Source organism: Manacus candei, unplaced genomic scaffold, assembly GCF_025592945.1.
Source record: "Manacus candei isolate 608988 ecotype Guabito, Panama unplaced genomic scaffold, ASM2559294v1 h1tg000067l, whole genome shotgun sequence".
Lineage (NCBI taxonomy): Eukaryota > Metazoa > Chordata > Aves > Passeriformes > Pipridae > Manacus > Manacus candei.
This window is the reverse complement of record NW_026138115.1, coordinates 15,444,612-15,464,119: the sequence shown is the minus strand read 5'-3', so window position 1 is coordinate 15,464,119 and position 19,508 is coordinate 15,444,612. Positions and strand designations below refer to the sequence as shown.

Genomic DNA, 19,508 nt, shown 5'->3' with positions numbered 1-19,508 from the left:
ACTGCTCCAATGCAAAATGCAAGTAATAATGTTCATTAGGAATAAGAAAACACAGCAGGTGCTGCATTCTGAGTTGAATAAATTTTTTGTGTTTCACCAGAAATCTCTAACACAAACTTTCTGTTATATAGCATGACACCTGCAAGTACAATTTTCTTCTCCAAAATGGACTAAATTGCTTCAGCTACAGTGAGCAACCCCTCTCAACTATAAGTTTTTGTAGATAATTTTCAACTCTTTCAAGAACCTGTAATATAAGCTCTAAACCAGATAATGATCACATTTATTAATCTTTAAACTTCCAAGAACATAAGTGGAATAAGAAAAATGAAAACACCATAGGTTGTCCAGCCGTTTTAAAAAAAAATCTTGTTATTAATGAAAATTAGAAAGTGCATACTAGTAGGATATGAATTGACTGTATAACCCTGTAGTAACTAGGACTAACAGTTCAGCTTTCTCTACTCTGCCCAGTATTGACCTGTGCAATAAAAAATGAAGGCAGTCAATCAGTGCAGCTTTTGACAACAGATATCAGTGCCTCAGGGGATGTTGACCCAAAGCACAAGGAGTTTTCAGCAGCAAAGCCGTAGCAGTAACACTGTGTTCTACTGTCTCTTTCAGATGCGCCATTTGAGAAAAACTGCTATAATAAACCATGCATTTACAGAACTGTAGAATGCATATTCTGTTTAGAAATTTGTAATGAAGGCTAGAAATAAAACACTTCAACTGGTTCGATATATGCATCTGAACATATATTGCATTTCACTTGTCCTTCCCACTGCTTAAGCGCTCAATATCATACACTGTAGTGCTCAAAGCCAATCTCTCCTGTTTTCAGGTTTATTCTCCCTTCAAAATAATTTTTCATTGTATATTATTAAACATCCTGTAAAAGATTTTATATGGCCCTGCATTTAGACACACTTTTTCTTCTAATTAAAAATGAGAGATAACTCATCTACAGGTAACTTGATAGGCACTATTGTCGAAATTGGTAATTTGAAACTAAGTCTGAATATTTTTCAATAAAAACTGCCTACATTAGTTTGAATAATTCCCCACACATTACAGACTGCTTATACAGTTCTTTCTCTTCTTCAGTGTTGCATAACTTGGAATATCGTCCTCCCCTACATAACACAGGAATTGTCTGCGAAAATTAATTCCTGCATTTAGTGAAGGCTCATCTGGGGGAGGACACTGATGCTCTTAAGTGTTTACAGAGGAAGTATGTTTAATTTCTTGTATAATTTAAGACATCTGAATAGTACCATCAGTTAGGCCATGACATGTTACAAGTTTCATTTTCTGCCCTTTGCTCTTAAACAGCTACTTGCCTAATTTTGGGAAACTACAAGATACGTGGTCTCCATTTCAAAAGCAATAAACAATATATCAAATAAAGCACTAATGTCCTTCCTAACTTTTTTTTTCACTGCATCGTAATTACTGATCTAGAGTGATTACTTTATGCGGGAAATATTAAGAAGAAAATTGGTTTATTTTGGAAGGGAAAAAATTGTTTCCTGATACGGAAAAAAAGAATAATGACTTAAGGAATTACTTGCATTATTCCTTATTGTACTTTTTCCTATTCTAATCAAAGAGTATGGAATAGGGTCCTATGAAAGAAAAGTATATTTAAAAGCTCAGTTAGCTTAGATTATGTGACCTAACTCTTACTTCTTCCACTCTTTTCAGTATCCATTAAGACTTCGCCTCTCTTCACTAATCCTACACTCTTCTACAGCTTCAATTTCTACTTTCATATGACATATGCTTTTCTGTATTTTTTAGCGTCTTTCCAGATGCTCTAACTGCATGTTCCAATTGCAAAAATACAGCCCTTCAGCCATCTTCCAAGTTTTATTTGTCAAATAACATCTCTACATCTTTACAGTTCCAGCATTCACTCTACTGCATGTCCTTGTAAATGCTGCATCAATCCTAGTCACATACCTCATATCTTACATCTAAGCTTTTGACAAGTCTTACTGACACTTAATTACATCCCCAGACTTCCTTTACATTCCAGTCACATAATTTGTGCTTATTTCCTTCTTAAATTATAGCAATCCATTCTTCATGGCTACTCTGCTGGCCAAACATGCTTCTTAAATCCATTTGCCATTTGACTGCCTCCAGAATTTAGCCTTTTACCTCATGATTCATTCATACTACATCTCTTCTCAAATCCCCCTTCACTTGCTAGTCACCTTCAGACTACAATTTTCATTCCCTGGCTTTGCATGAACTTGCTCCCTCTGACTTTTTTATTTCCTAGGTCCTAAATAGCTATTCTCTTTTGTTCCACCTTTTCAACTTCCATACCTTTCATAGAATCAATAGTTGTGTACATGAACCATCCAGCACTCGTTTTGGACAGCCAACCATACAAAACATACTTTTTTTTTCATTCCCACATAGAATTTAAATTTTTCTCTCCCCTTACTCTAGTAAGTTTAAAAAACAAATCATGTAAAGAGTCAGAGCAGTCCTGGCAGGCATAATTACGCAGGGCTTTGAGAAAGCAATTAGTCTATTTGCAGTGGACATTTTCATGGCACTCCACATAAAGTAAAAATTTATTAACATTAACCTGCTGCTTAACTAATAATATGGACAAAAGAGGTTTTTACAAAGTATACAGTGCAACAGAAAAAAAAAGGCATAATATGCCTATATACATCTGAGAGAGGAATCAAGAAAAAGGAAATTTTGTTTGTATGGACTCTCACCTATGCTGGGTCAAAATCCAACCAGGAGAAAACTACTGCGGATATTTTCAGTTGCAAAAGCATGACAGTAATTTTCATTGGTTTTTACTTACCTGATAAGACAACTTCAACTAGGTCTCCTTCTTGGATATCTGCAGCTGATTTCACCAACTGGAGAATGTTTTCAGAGGCAGGGTCATGGCGGAAGAGCAAGATTTTGTCATACATTCCGTAGAAACCACATTCAGGAAACTGCAATACAAACCCATCAGAATTTACTATGCTGTGAAATACATAACTGTACACCACAATTAATGTATAACGAAATTTTGAGGACAGACTGGACCACTTGTCAGACTAGTACCAAATAGGATATATATTTTTTAATGTATGAAAATATTTATATTCTGAAAATGGTTTTTCCCTAAGCAAGAAAGCTCATTTGCCTTTCTCTTCCTGTGAGCAAGGCAGTATCCACTATGAAATGAGAGAGAAATAAGTGTATTCCTTAGCCACTGCTAATAACTTTTTCAAACATAAGCTCCTGAGCAAGATGATTTAATTAGACCCTCCTGGAGCAGATGTCCTATGGAGTGCCCTTCTAGTCTATATTACATTATTCCATGATTTTATGATCTCTTCCCAAACAATTGCCAAAAAGATGCCTTGAGGCCAAAACCAATATATGTCAGCTCCGTCTAAGATGCAATGCCTAAATGATAGCTCCTTATGAAATACCTGTTTCTCGAGACTGAAACTATGAGGTACATAAAGCAATGCTTCCAAACTTAATCATAATCATTTACTTCACTGAAAAGTTGTAGCTTTGAAATCAGATTAAATTCTGTTTAAACTAGAAGAGATTTTTAAAAACTCTGAGGTTATAAACCGGAGATTATTATCTAGGTAACGGGTTTTTTCCCTTTTTTTTTTCTGCACAACAAAAATTACTGAAAGTTTTTTTCATGCTCCCAGCCAAAAGAACTAAGATTTTGTTCTGAAAACACAACCGAGAAACTCTTTTTCTATTACAAAAGCTTCTGTTCGGTTCTACATCAATGCACTACTCCATGTTTTATCATCATGCAGTGAAAAAACCACAATGATAACCATAGCTCAAGACATAAACTGGCATGTTTTGAGGTTATACTTTGCAGCAGTATAATTTCCAGAATGCAGAATTAAAGGAACCCAACAAAAAGTACTTTAAAACTTGGGTTTATATATATATATATATATATTCATTACTGATTACTGGAAGCTTTGGAATCTATCCAAGTATCCAAAAAAAGTTAAGCCTTTTCTAAGTTTTGAAGCATGTACTGAAAAGAGAGAGAAAAAAAATAGTCAGATCTCTGGTTTGAATGAAATACATCTAAATGTCTGAAGTTTTTTCTGTGTTCTTATTCCAGCTTATACAGTAAATACCAACACACTGTTAATTCTTGATTGGGCGAACTACCTGCCTGAAAAAAACCAGTTAGTGACTTTAGTTCCTCAGACAGGTTTTATACTGAACAGAAAGAATTTCTGGTCTCTCAAAAACATAGGAATTACTCACAGAATATCTGCAAAGTCTGCTATAGTGCATATGTTTAAAGATGCACAAATCTGGTTCACGTCCAGTATCCACCACATTAAAAATCGACAGATCATTTATGTATATGATATGAGAGAGTCTGTTTCCTTGAGCACCTCTATCATCCACCAATTACAAACTGAAAGAGCTGGCAATCTATTGTCAAGCTTTGAGAAGGCTGGCACAATACGTGCACTTCTGAACATGCATTACAATCACATATATAAAAGAGAAACATATTTCTAAAACTTTCCTAGTAATCAGTTAACCATTCATATCATGTCACATTAACAATGAGATGTACTTTACCATGTTCATAAAGCTTAAAATGGCTTACCGTGTAATGTTTAACTCATATTTCCAAAATAGTTCTCACTGAAAATTGCCATCTCTACATGGACCAAAAACTTGCTCTCTAAAAATGTGGTCTGTTGCCTTATAAAAATTTTATGCATGTTTTTTCTTATTAAGAGGGCGTTGTGTTTTAAAATCATCTGGAAATCAAGCTCCAAGCAGCCGCTTCCTTTCCCTTCACCCACTCAAGTGAGAAAAGAGCCAAAAAGGCAGAGATTATGGGTTGAGATAACTAGAAAAACAGCTATGAAATAAGAAAAATAAACCAGTAACAGCAACAATACTAATAATAACAGTGTTATTAGTGTGCTTACATGCAAAAAATGCTTACAGAAGTCTGACCAACCCAATGTTATTGTGGCCAGTGCCATGCGGTTTCCCAAGACAAAGGAGAAAATGGTGGACATCACCGCCGGCATTTTTTCCAGAGTCTGAGACAACACAAACCAAAGGTGGACAAACCCCCCAAGTTGGACTGTCCATGCCACACCACCTCCACCACTCTGCTCACTCCTTTGCTACTGTGGGAAACAAGGGACAAAATGGCAGCGGTCCTGCATCATGTTCCCCTTTTCTTCCACCCAAAGCCACATATCCCCAGCAATTATGTGGCTGGTATAGAACCTAGACACACCCACGCGGCTCCAGGCTCCGCCCCCCCATGGCAACTGTGAGAAAATTAACTCTGTCCTGGACGAAAGAGAGCTAAAGCCATTTCTTTCTATTTTCATATTCTCCTGTAAAGTAACAAAAGTTCTGTAAGAGACATGCACTACCACATTCAAATCTTACAGAAGCAACATCAGGTGGAATAAAATAATCAAGACAGAAACTAAATTTTTGTTTATTTAAAGTAAAACTATCATATAGGCCCCACTTCTAATAGAGTTGTTAGCCAGCCAAAAGTCACATTTTGTAATGACATAACCAGTGAGGTAAATAAATGTTGCCATATTTGGATAATTTTTTTTGCATCTTCACGTTACTCTACAGGTACATTTTCCTGCTAAATCACTAACATCCTCTATCATCTTAACTACAGAAAAAAGGACATAAGAGACTTCAAGTTCTAGTACAATTGAAATAAACTCCTAAATATAGTAACATCAGTAATTTCTGAGAAACAGTACATTTTCTCCCACAGTTCCAAGTGTGAAGAAATATTTCAAGTATCCCATACTTTAGATGCAGTAAATATTAAAACTGTATTAAGCCAAATAATGCCAAAGAACTTAATTATCAAGGCAGTATTTCATAAATTCTGTTAAACAATAAATTATCCAACCTATAGTCAAAAGCATTTCTCTAGGTCAAGAACAAACTAAATTATGGCTCAGATGTAAAATAGTTGCTTTAGCTTTCAAAGAAATTTGCTTTACATTAAGCATAAGTGGGAGAGAATCAAAGCTTTTGAAGGGAGATGTAACCTGAACTGCAATTACACTCTGCATGCATACTGGTTCTAATGTAGCCTAGGTAATAGCAGATGACACAGGCACTGACACCTGAGTGTCTAACAGAGTCATTCAATGCTTGACCCAGTAGCACTGAGCCGAACCTAAAAGCCTGTTGGAGCCACTCAGATGCCTGTGTCACCAGGCTCCACGGCTGAACAAGCACTTCTTCCCTCACCCCAGTGCCACTGGCAGCGGTAGATCGACTCTTCTCTTAAACATTTTAAATTTAGAACATTCATGAGAAAGTAATCCTGGTGGAATTATAATTTTAATTCAAAAACTTCCTATCTTGCCACAGTATACAAACCTAATGGCATTCATAATAATTTCCTTCTACAGAAGCAGTGAAATACCACCCTTCAAAATGGGCACTGCTAATCCTTTTCAGACACTGCAAGATTTTTCTAATTTCACTGATTTCAGAGATACCACAGGCATTTTCCTCTAAACTCATTATGACTTAAATTGATTGCTCTCTCTCTGTATTCCCATTCCATTTGCTTTTTTCAAATCAAGTCCACTTCTACCTAAAAAAACTATTTGAGATACTACACATATTACATATGTGTGTATAAATATGTGTATCTTGAGGTATCATTTATTATATTCTGTAGAAAAACGTAAATTCAATCACAACATTTTTTGATAAATTATATACAACAATTATTTTTTGTGTTTGAATTAGTTTTCCCCAGATAAACTACTTTCATGTCAAGAAAGCAATTTCAATGGTGCGATTATTCAAACATTATATAAAGACCAACTGTTGCAACGACAGAAATTCCCTCAGCTAAACTTATTCCTGCCAACAATGTTGATTTGCACAGACAAAAGTAAACAAAAAAAACAACCACGAAGCTTGGTACTACAACACTATAAATAGCATTCAGTTTTGCTAAACACAGGACAAAATAAGGAAACAATGGTATTGGAGTTAAGTTCCTCAATGCTAATAAAAGCCTTTTTTGCAATATAAGAGCTGCTTAAAGTGGAATTACTAGACGTAAATGGTCATTGTAGATGCCATAATGACGAAATGCAAATTTCTGTAAGAATCAGGAGTGTAAAACCGCTTATGTGGGGTTCAGAAACAGGATCTATTTCTGGGTGCTTAAGAAGTCATCAGTAGCCATTAAGACATCACAACTGTCCATAAACACCTTGTTTGCCTACTCCAAGTGTGAAGTAGAATGTATTACTCAAATGGCTTTCAGTGTGGTTCAACCTAAGGTGCAGTAGTTAAAAGGAGCCTCAGCACTAACTTTCCCTCAGCAGATATTAAAACAGAAGCAATCGTTGCAGTGTTTTTACCCTTAGCAACTGTGAACATCTCAAGAAAATCCACCAAAATATTTCACCAATAACTATACAGAAGCCAAATGATTATGCAAATTCTGGATTTTCATTAAAAAAGCCTCCAAGTGATACTATAAAAAACCTGCATACTCAAACTTCAATAATTAGAACCTCTAATTATAAGTATTCAGTATTTCATTTAATCCATTGCACCAGTCAATAATTTCAATGGCGTATGTCCCTCCACATGCAAACACAAGCTGAACTCTGTACATCCATTATCATACTGTCTTATTAACAGTTGTTCTCAAAACAAGGATCAAACTGACAAAAGGCAAGATTAGTCATATGTAAAACTCTATCCACTTACTGTGACAATCAAATGGTTTTATTATTACAGAACTTTAGAATACCTGATATAGCTAAATGCTAACATATTTCACAATTGAATTGTGAAGCTTTCAAAAATTAATAATAACAAACCATATACACAGTTATCTGAATGGAGAACCTATTCACTCTTCTTCTTTGCTGTGGTAAAACAAAATTTCAAATAGAAATTTACTTAAAGGAAAGGCGAGACTGTCTACAGTGAGACAACTCTCTCATCAGTTTGGTTTAATTATGTATTTGGAAGATCACCATAGTAAGTATCTCAAATGAAAAACAGATGAAAAATAAAATTTCTTCCACATGAAGAACTTTATCTGGAAGAACATACTCTAAACACTGATGATGGTTTCAGTGCAATTACTAATGTGAAAAAAGTCTGTAGATGTGATAATTTTGCAAAAATTCTTCTTTGAACTTAATAAAATCGTAATGTTTTTGTAACATACAGGTAGATAGATTCTCATTGTTAAGGGTGAAAAAGAAAAAAAAATAGTCCTCTTCCTGTTTTCGTCTTTTTGTATGTTACTACAATTTTGTACATCTCCTGTAAGGGTTACTTTCTCTTGCTTTATTCTAGGAAGTAATGACAGTTGTCTTTTTGATTTTTTCAGTCCCTGATCAAACATTAAATTGATCACTGTTTTTCTCTTCTAAATTAGTTACCTTTTTACAAGCCATCCACTTAGAGAAGTCCTTAGTGATTACCCTAACAGCAAATGCAACAAGAACCTTGATAAAACCTGGAAGTCTTTCACAGCACAAAGATAATGATCCAGCACACTAAAGTCTGCGGGATAAACAATGTCTTCACACAGCATATGGAGAAGCTGAGTCACACCGAATGTTTGTTGACTTAACTTGCTAAAACAAGTAACCTTGACCTAACCTAAACAAGATTGTTGAACTGGTCCTAATATGTGCATAAATAAATTAATTGTCTTACATTGATACAACTGGTTTAACATAAAGATATAAATGTACAGAATTTTTGAAACAATCATATTAACCAAACTTAAACATTCTTCTTTCATATTCTTAAAATAACAAAGCATTTTATTTTTAGAAGTCAGAATTTCCTTTGTCTGCAGAGGTCAGAATACAGAAAAATCATGAAACTGAAAAGCCAACTTGTGGCCAAGAGGACTGTCTAAATTTTCACCTAGCTGTGGCAGTCACTAATAACCCACTTGCTAAAACTCAAGAGATTTTTCAAAAGGCTCTATTTACCAAGCACAAAGATATCATGAAAATATTAGTCTTTCTTTTATGCATAAACAAAAATACCGTAAGACTCCATGGTTTTGTAGAAATACCAGCTATTATTCAAAGTTTCTTCACATATACACCACTACAGTCACTACAAACTAACACAAACACTGGAATTTAAATAGAAGTTTACACTATGGCTATCTGGAATATATGTAGCAACATCTCAGTAAGAACAGGAGGTGCAGCTTGCTCCAGTAGCAGTGGTATCTCCACCTTAATCTAGAACGTTTCATGCTGTGCTTAACACATCTCAGAAATAGTGGTTCCCTCTAGACATTTCCAGTAACGGCATTTGCACTTGCCAGGCAGACAAACAGCAAGGATAGGCAGGAGACTGCTATTTCTTTCCTTATTCTGTTTTCCCCAGGAAATCAGTCTTCAGTTATACAGGAAAGAAAAGGGTCAGAAAATATAAGAAGTAGTACTGATCAACTTGATACTACCTATGTTGAAGTACTACTCAAGACAGGCTCTGGTCAAGCCCATTTGTCACACATACAGAGAGACAGATTATGAACAAATATCTTGCACTGGGGAAAGGTAAAGGAGCAACTGAAGAAATCCTGATGGACTAGGAAGAGAGATGACCAGAGTAAGGAAAATACACTTAGAATAGGGGCAGATTTACATGGGTTAAAGTGGTAAATGGAAAGAGCAATATAGGTCTTTGCTTCCATTTTGCCTTTGCATTCCTAAAAAAATATTAAAAGTTTTGCTTCCAATCTAATTGCTAAGTGAAACAGACAAGTTACTAAGAATATACCCAATATGCTTGGGTTAGAAAATATTTAGTAGAGGCTTCATACTAGCCAGGAACCATTCTCTGGATCCATAGCTAAGTGGCACAAAAATGGCTCACTGCCACACAGCTGACCTCTTTCCTCAGATGCTGGGAGACAACATTCCCATTGCTTATTTTAAACAGTGCTAGGACCCAAACCACCTGGACATCATTTGAATGAATGTGATGTGCCACAGTTTGAAATGTATCAGGAAGCATGCAGTTAAACCACTGAAAAGTTTCTGTGATTTTGGGCCAGTGCTTGAGCCTGTATTCTCACTTAGGTTTATTCTACAGATATATTTTTAGAGGTAACTTCAGAGAATCATTGTCATTTGATACATTCCTAACATCCATTAAGTTTCTTAATGCTTTACTGTGGGCAGTGCCATTCCTTATTTACTTTCTTTTTACTTTTTTACTACAAGTCTTGATTAATTACATATTCTATAAAGCACTTGCTGCCTGCAAAATAGAAGTTAGTAAGCTGTTTCCAAGTGAGCCACCAGAAAGGAGCAAACTTCTTACTGACTTCTTTATGATGTAAACAATATTTTAGATAACAAATATTTTGTTATGTACAAATATTTTGCTAATTCTGTTTGCAGCAGTGATCTGCTGCAGAAGTAAGATTCCTTCATCTCTCTCAAACCAGGAACAGAGTACATTGCCCACACACACTGACTTGGACAACGAAGATCCACAAAGCAAAAAGTCAGGGTAGCTCCATCACAAAGTATCTGTGAAAAAGAAAAAACATGGCCACGGTGAGACACAGGAACATCGCTATTTTGGAGAGAGCCTGAACTCTAAACAACCTTTTCATCAGCCTTTTTCAATACAGATTGTTCCCTGTGGCTATTCAGGACAGGAGTTGCTTCCTTTGCATAGTGTCTTTAAACAAACAGGTTCTCTTGCTACTTAAGCTTCCTGCCACTGTATGTTGGCTTGCCTTCTCTCACTCAAATTGATTGCTGACAAAAATACCGAGTATACATCATATTACTCACGCTACTTCAACACAGACTTTAAAACCTCCCAGTTCAGGGCAAGCAGTCCTGAGTCTTCTCTCACTGCTCTTGAACAGAGTCTGGCAAGTGGTTGCTGGCTGAGGTCAACCCACCACAGCTCAATGCAATTAACCATAAGAAATTTTAAATAATAACACTTCTCTCTCAAACAAAGAGAACTTTAGCATAATTAGTGTAACTTTATTTGTACTACCGCAAGACACCAATATAACTATCTCCGTCTCCATTAAAAAAATTGGATTTATTTTTCATTGAAACTTCTATGAAAGCATTTTATTCTCAATTACCACATGTGATGGATTACCAAAAATATGGTGATTATGTCTTGGAAGTTGATTCTCATTAATACCATACAAAGACTACCTTAATTTAAAACAGCCCTTGTCTCTTAAGTGTAATCCATCTTCTCCAAGAGTTATATCTTTTTCACTATTACTTCTTCAGCATTTTGTGAATATTCTATTATAGCTTCCAATGCAATGAAGATGATGCAGCATCAAGAAGATGTAAAGAAAAAGTTCAATATCTCAGAAACTGAGAAAACACTGAAATAATTTTGTCACGTAAAAATTTTAAAAGTTAAGGTGCCGTGCAAATCAAAGCACACTTGTGCAGCTGACTGCTCTATGACGTAGATTAGAAGGTTAATTCAGTAGAAACATTTAGAAAAGTAATAATAATTAAACCACAACAATGAGACTCAAAAGATAAATTGGTCTTTGCATCCTGTTGTTGTTGGCAAAAACATTATTACATCTACCATATCTGCATATGCTGCATAACTTCCCAGAGAACTTTCACAAGCAGAAGCACTTAGGGAGAGCACTAACAGCTTCTGTCTTCTCAGTTGTTTCATGCTGAGAGTTTGGGAGCACTGCTCTAATAACGTCAATCCATTAATGCCACATTTCTCTAAGACAACAGGGGAACCTCAGCAGAAAGGTTCACACAGTTCCTGTACATGTTCTCTGTGCAGCCCAACATTGTCCACCCTGTGCAGAATTATGGAGCTTCCTATAAAACGTTTAGGAGAAGAACGTGACAAGTGCCAAATTGCTGACAGGCATCCATTTATGTAGCTAATTCACAAACAGATTGGATTTCTCTCCAAGGATGTTGAGAAATGGAGCAGAAAGTTTCATGCCCTTCAGCAAACAGGCAGAAAAAAGATGATGAATCACTAACAAAATCAAATCTTTCTCCTAGTTCCTTTAATCCAAAAAAAGTCTAAAGACCATAAGTGAAAAGTCTGTTGCTCACAAGCATTGACTGTTTCTGAAGCTGTAGTCTTACCAGTTCTATGCCATATATTACATCTGGGAAAACAGATTCCGAACTTCAGAAAGATGAAAAGAAACCAATTCTAGAGCCAATTCCATACATTATAAGTAGAAAAAAAAAAAACAAACCAACCAACAAAACAAACAAAGCCCAAGCCCCCATTTCTGCAAGAGTCTACCACCAGATGCTTTTCAGCTATCTCTGACCAAGCATTACATCAGTTCAGGACACTCAGTCACCAGTCACATCCATCACTCAATAGACTACACAGAGTGCACAACACATAAACTACTTACATACAGTCAAAGCTTCTGTGTATGATATAAGAGATTTAGACAGATCTAGTAAAGGTAAGAGATCTACAGATCACTCACACTTCTGTGTACCTCTATTCTACTTTCAAAATTGACTTAATTTCCTTCAAGATAGATGCCAGTCTACATAACTGCTTAAAGATATTTTTTTTTCACAGAAACAGAAAACAAAATAGCTCCTATCAAGAGTACCTGTTTTAAATAAAGAATTCCCAAGTATGTGGTTTCCTCCTGAAAAAGCAGAATTCACTCAAATTTTAAGTAAAGTATTAAGATATATTTTGAAAATTAATTACTCTTTCATCCACTCCCAACATCAATTCTATATTCCAGGAAATATACTAGGAGCCATTTGAAAAATACTTGGTAAGGGTTCTTACTGAATTTGACAGAAATGTAAATGTATAAGAAGCCCGTTGGTTCAGCTTTTAGTACTAATAATTAGTTTGCTCCTTGGTCAGTTGTCAATTTTACTTCCATTTATTAATAACTAGGATCCTTATTAATAAAGGACAAAGAGACAACACAAAGTAATAGGATTACTGTCACTCTAATCCTATAAGGAACATAATCTGGAGGGAATTATAGCAGAAGAAAAGGCTGAGGGTGCTCATGTGGGACACCAGTTTAGCATGAGCACACTAGAACCAGGTCTGTATTGGGTGTCAGATGACTAACTTTTAATAAGAACTCATAACATTATGTTACACACATTAATTCCAAATTCCAGGTGTGGCTTAGAAAGCCAAAATACTAAGAGGAAGCTGTCCAGAACAAAAGTAAAGAACATTAGGACAAAAATGTCTGTAAAACATTGTTTTATGTAAATTTAGCATTGCTTTGTAGCTCTGAGTAAGCCATGTCATGGGAAGTTTGGGAGTCATTGTCCACAACACCCAAAAGGATTTTCCTTGCCAAACACCTGTTTAGGGATAGGAAAACAGCATGATTTATTCTTTTTTAAAGACAACAAAAATGGCAGCTTTTATACAATAATACTAGAGATATATACACCTCTAGACAGAATCGCTCAGGAAGAGGTCATTTGGGTTCCAGGGCTTTCTACCTGAAAGTTTCAAACGTGGACTGTACAACTCTTCAAACACAGTTCTAATCATGAGACTAGGATCAGTAAAGAAATGGAAACCAGGCAAATGGGATCACAAGCAGATCACAATAAAGTTTTTGTCTCTGTTCTGGGCACTCACCAGAAACTGGAGATTTAAGAGATAAAAATCCCCTCCCCAAGCACTTTATCAGCAATACTGTTTCTTAACAGAAGTGCTTGTAGCTGCTGTGGTTCCATCTGCAACCAGTACTTCCTTTAATTACATGTATTCATTGCAGGAAAACCTGTCAGCACACAGAGGCATAAAGATTCAACATATGTCTAAGCCTTCTGTGAACCTAGAAACACTTTGACAAAACAAGGAAAATAATTTAAAGAGAAGCATGCAAATAATCCTTAAGGAGAATTATTTTTTTAACTGCTTTCAAAAAAATAAATGCATTAAACAGAGAAATTGCCAGGTTGCAAAAGGAGCTTTAAAGTGTGTATCTCATACATATAGAAATACAATGCTCAAAACAGAAATTTGATAGCAACAGATATAAATAGAAACTTAAGAGTTGTAGAAAACCACTCAGGAAAGCCCAAAGATATGTGGAAATGTCACTGTCAGCATTTTAAGGGACATTAAAAGTTTTGCTAGTACTTTAGGAACAAAAAGAATTTTAGCAATTCTACCACCTATAAATATTTATCAATCACTTTCCCCTTTTGGGAAAAGATATTATTGGGTATTATTAATTAAACTCTTTGCATTCTAACATCAGTTGATATGGATGTTGAAGAGGCCTCACTGAAACTGCACAGTCATATTGTCAAGTCCAAAAAACTCTAATGCGAAATTGAAATAGCTGAAAAGTCAATGGTTGGGTTCTGGAGTAATCAAGATGAGAAAAACTAATATGCTGCTCTTTATAAAGGGACACAGAGATGTAGACTTCTCACAGTAACAGAACAAATGAAAACATCAAGGACAGTACTACTATTTTACCTTGGCTTATGGAAAAACTAGATAACCTGGTAATGTAACAAGGAGACTGCACAAGTATAGCTTAACGGCAACGCAGATACAGACTTTGCAAAATATTACATCAGACACGTGGCAACATGGAATACAAGCTGCTCTGATGTAACAGGGACTCTATTCTGAAAAGCAACAACAAAATTTAGCTTATGTAGTGGGTAATTAGATGACCATGTATTCTTAATGAATTGGTTTTGCCATAAACTGGGCAGTATGAAAGAATATGGATTTACCACCTCTGCTTTTGGCACTGATGCAACCTCAACTGGAAGTCTACCCACATCTAGTATTTAAAATTCAAATTCAAAAATTTCTCCAGGCCACTGGAGAAAGGAATCAAGGAAGAATAATGGAATAATTAAGGAACTGAAAAACATGGCAGCAGAGGATTAAATTGTTTAATTTCTAAAGGCGAGCCAGGATGTGATTTGATCATTTTTGATAAGCATCAGTACTAGAAAGTGAAATCTCATTATCTATGGATTTATCTGCCTTGCAGACAAAGAAACTGCAAGTTCCAATTTCTGACAGCTGAGGCTATGTAGAATTAGATTACACAACAATTATTTTGCTGGCCCAACGTCTTTTTTTGCTTAATTTAAGTATCTAAAAATCTATGCATCTTACTGAAAAATCAATATGGTCATGCTATTTCGATATTATTAGATTTCTGTTTCTGAAAGAGGCACTCTATTTGAAAACGAGTTAATTCAGATGACTCCTATGGCTTTCTTATAAAAAATATTAGAACAAATTATGATAATGTCATAATCTGCAACACTCACTGTCAGGCTAAATTGGATAAAGCTAACAGCTTTATTGGGACTTTTCTCAGAGCATCTTTCTTTTTCAGACTCAGAACATCAAAAGAGGTATTTAATACATTAGGCATCTGATATTATCCTGACACTCATTTGGGCATTGACAAGACCTCTAATGTAACACTCAGTCTAGTTCTGTGTGTCCAAAGACAGTCTAATACCAGCACCAGAAAAAAATTTGCAGAATGCACTATAAAACGCAAAATTTAAAGAGCTAAGAGCTTAGGGGAAAGAAGACAGACCGAAGGAAATTTTGACAGTCTTTAGTTCTGCCTTTAGACAGGCAGTAAAGAGTATATATAAAGGGACTTAACGTTCAATATTAAGAATAAAGGATAGTTTAACACTGGCAATGACTTTTTAGGGAGCTTGTGGTATCTCCATCACTGGACATTCTGAGAACAGGTTAGACAGAGAAGAGTGCAGATACAGGTGATCCTGACTTAAAACATGAGGAAAGCCTTTTAAGTCTTTTCAAGTCTGTAATCTACAATTGCTTTCAGTTCAGAGTAGAAAAACTATATAAGGTACATTCCTACAGTTTAATGTTCCTTTCTGTGTCACATTCCTGTGACTTTCCTTTCTGATTATCTAAAATTCCAAGTGTAAGTTCAGCTGAATAAATACTTCCCCATTTTAAATCCTGAACTGTTGTGTAGAGCTCCTCTGCAACATTACATAGCTGTCACATTTCACAAGGGAAGTATTTGCATCTCAGTGTGGGTGAATACATGTCCACCCCCATCTAACTAGTACTGACAGATTATTTGACAGTTTAATTTCAGTCAGACCTATCTGCCTCAAGAATATTTTTAAACATCAAGACAAAAGTTGCCTTAGAGTTTAATGTGTCTGGGATGTGCATCTTAGAAATCTTATATCTAACACATGAAATGAACACAGTGTCAACCCCAAATTCCTGCATGGGTTTGATTGTTCAAATATCCACTCCCATACAGTCCTACTTAAGTATTTAAATTTCCCAGTAGAGAATTTCACACTCACTAAATTTCACCTCTCCTCCTACAATGGAAATTATATTTGACAGTATTATTCTCAGAGACAAGGAACTGGAACTTTTCTCATGGCTCTGCCCCTCTGACTTTGGATGTTAAATAGGTTCCTCCCTATTGTTTTTTATTGAGATTGAAGCTCTCCTGCTGCTAAAAAACCATAAATGCTTTTGTGAAAACATATTCACTTAACCACATCTCTGAATATTTAATTTCAAGTGTTGGCTCCTGCCTTCTTGCAAACCCTATTTTAAAAAAGTGGGCTTTTTTAATGCACTTTTCATTTATTGTGCAGTGCTACAATTTTCAGATGCAGAAAAGCGTTCCACAATTGATGCTGGAACTTTCAAGAAATTTTTTTCTTTTTTTAGTCATCATCCTAACAATCACTTAAACAAGGACACAAAATAAAGAAATAAGATTATTTTTCTATTACCTAAATTCAGAACTGTTAACTTACAAAGATGCAGAAAAGAAATTTACACAGAACAAAAAGGTGAATCAGTTCCTTGAAGCTACTGGTTCACAGGGTAATTTCATACAGAATACCATATTAAAAATATATTGCTTACAGCAAGGAAATGATGGCTTCCTGTCTTTTACTGAGAAATTGAAATCTCTGGCATTAACCACAATATTTGAAGAGCACTACAAGCAAAGTCAAAATTCTGTTCCTGTCAGGGGATAAGCAGCTGTCTCAAACTAAGAAAACTTTTTAGACCTTCATTGAGCATATAAAGAAACCCTTCCAAGTTCTAATAACAAACGAGTCATTGTAAAATAATCTCATTTGCTTGAAGTCTCAGCCATTTGGCACCCAGCCAGCTGGGGGTGAAAAGACAGACACTTAATACACAAAGATCCTAGCAACTACAAGTCTGCAGGGAGCAGGAGATTGTATTGCCAGCAGCTAAGTGAACAAGACCTCAGATATTAAAAGGGAATATACAAAACTCAGTTTTCATGGGCTGCCTTAGTCTTTTGGAATAGATCAGAAGCAGGAAGATGGGCAGTAATGTTCATAGTCAAAGAAACCTGTATGTGACGTAAGCTCCGTGACCATAAAAATGTGGAGTAAAAATGTCAGGAGACTAACTTCTGATGAAAGGAAAACAGAGGAACCAACACAGTCAGCTTCATTCATCACCATTTTAAAACCTAGTTATTCAGTTGAGTTGCTTGAATTTTCGTCTCCTAGTTGAGACAGTCACCTTTCCTAGCAAGACAAAAAAAAAAAAACAAGACTGAGTTTTGTTGTCTGAACTTTCAAATTCTCCCCCCATCCTCACTTCTTACACAGCAGAAGAAAAGATAAGCAAGCAAAGTGACAAGTGAAAAAAAAAGGAGTCACTTCTTTTTTTACTCAAAAATACTGGTGGTTAATCCATTTAGTTCTGATCACATGCATTTTTCTTGAGTATGGCAGCAAGCCATGAATTCTCAGTGCCCCCTACAAGGAATAGGGATGGCCTGTGGATTCTGACAATACACTAGAGTCCAAACCAGGCCAGAGCACCTGCAGCTGGGCACTTCTGGTCTACATTCTTTATGTTTGATACCCACCCGGCATTTTCCATGCCCAGTATTGAACATTCAAGGTGCTCCAAACACAAACATCTACTGTTACATGCTCATTACGCACATGCCACCTAACAGCCTTCATGCCACCCAGGTCCCAATATTTTTACCCTTTCTTCCTGCACTGCAGGGGGCACTGTTACCATAAAAACGTTTATCATATGGAAGCATAAATCTAAGTATTTTCCCACAGCATGTTCAACTGTTTTGATTCTCTACAAGTGGCAGTGTTCTTATTATGCATCACCAATATGCATTATTATGAAACCATGCATGGATGTGTTATTAAGGTTACGACAAACACATCCTTTCATTATATCAGATCCTCTGTAACTGCATACAGAAAATTTGGAGGTTTTGTCCCTGCAATGTTTACAAAAATACTTTAGAGATAATATTTGTCCTTCTTGAATGGCTTCACTTCTTTTCCTCACAGCAACAAGTACTTTTACTCAACTAATTACATATTATCAGCAGGTAATTTCACTTCAATTACTTCTTGCCTCTAAAGCCAGCAAGTGCGCAACTGTGTGAGAACAAAGCTATAAGCATTTCAAATAAGCCCTGATCTGACTGCAGTGATCCAGCATGCTATCTTGAACTGCCAACATGTATGGCTTCAAGAATAACAAATGACATTTCAGAATCCTAAAGCAGTCACTGCAGAATGGGTTATATCACCTTTGATTCACTTTATGCAAGGTGCCATTAGAAGCATATGTTGGTCATCAATTGCTATGCTCCAAAAAGGTAAGTAAGCACCTGAAACTGGATATGATGCACTGACAGACCAGTTTGACTTTCTGGAATTTTCAGCAGGGTAAAATAACAACCAAGGCCATGATTTTTAAAAGCATCTGGTAATTGTTCTTTTGCATGCCAAGTTAAAATTGATTATTAGGAACTAGATTAATTTGGTTAACATTCATTCCTTTTTGCTGTGCTGACCATTTGTAACCCATACCACACTGAACCTACAATGTAATAAGAAAGCTAAAAAAAAGTCCGCTGAAAAGAATCATATATATGACTGTCCAATAAGTGGGTGCATGTAAACAAAGTTTCTGTTCTATATGGTCAATCATATTTTCCACACCAAATGATTCACCAGCATCATCATTTCTACCACTGTTAACTATGCACAGAGGAAAAAGATGTTTGTTTTATTATTCACAAATAAACTCAAACTAGTAAAATGAACAAAAATTAACAAGTAGCAAAAAGAAAGCTTGATGAAGTAAAAATAAAATGCCTGTATTATTATGTAGAGTCAAATCTGAATATAGACCAAATTATTACAGCCAGAAACAATTCGGCATGCACAGATGTGGAACCATGGGCAGGTGCATTTTCAAATTACATGCACATTTACATTGTGCTTCTTGGTTTCTAACCATTCTCCCCCTCCCCACCCACTGATCCCTCTTTGGGCCAATCTGATTAGAGACTGAAGATCATCTCAGCCCACAGCCACAAACTCAGTTGTTGCAAGTTCTGTTTACAGCCTACAAAAGTATGTGCAGAT

General features: G+C 35.8%; 1 protein-coding gene across 2 annotated transcripts in view; it reads right to left on the bottom strand.

Annotated features, from left to right (window-relative positions):
- Positions 1 to 19,508, bottom strand: part of PRKD1 (protein kinase D1) — a 130,624-nt gene that overhangs the window by 65,281 nt on the left and 45,835 nt on the right. For both annotated transcript variants that reach the window (XM_051806255.1, XM_051806256.1), the window contains exon 2: positions 2,837 to 2,975. In XM_051806255.1, coding sequence (XP_051662215.1) covers positions 2,837 to 2,975 — 139 coding nt within the window. The remainder of the gene's footprint in view (positions 1 to 2,836; positions 2,976 to 19,508) is intronic.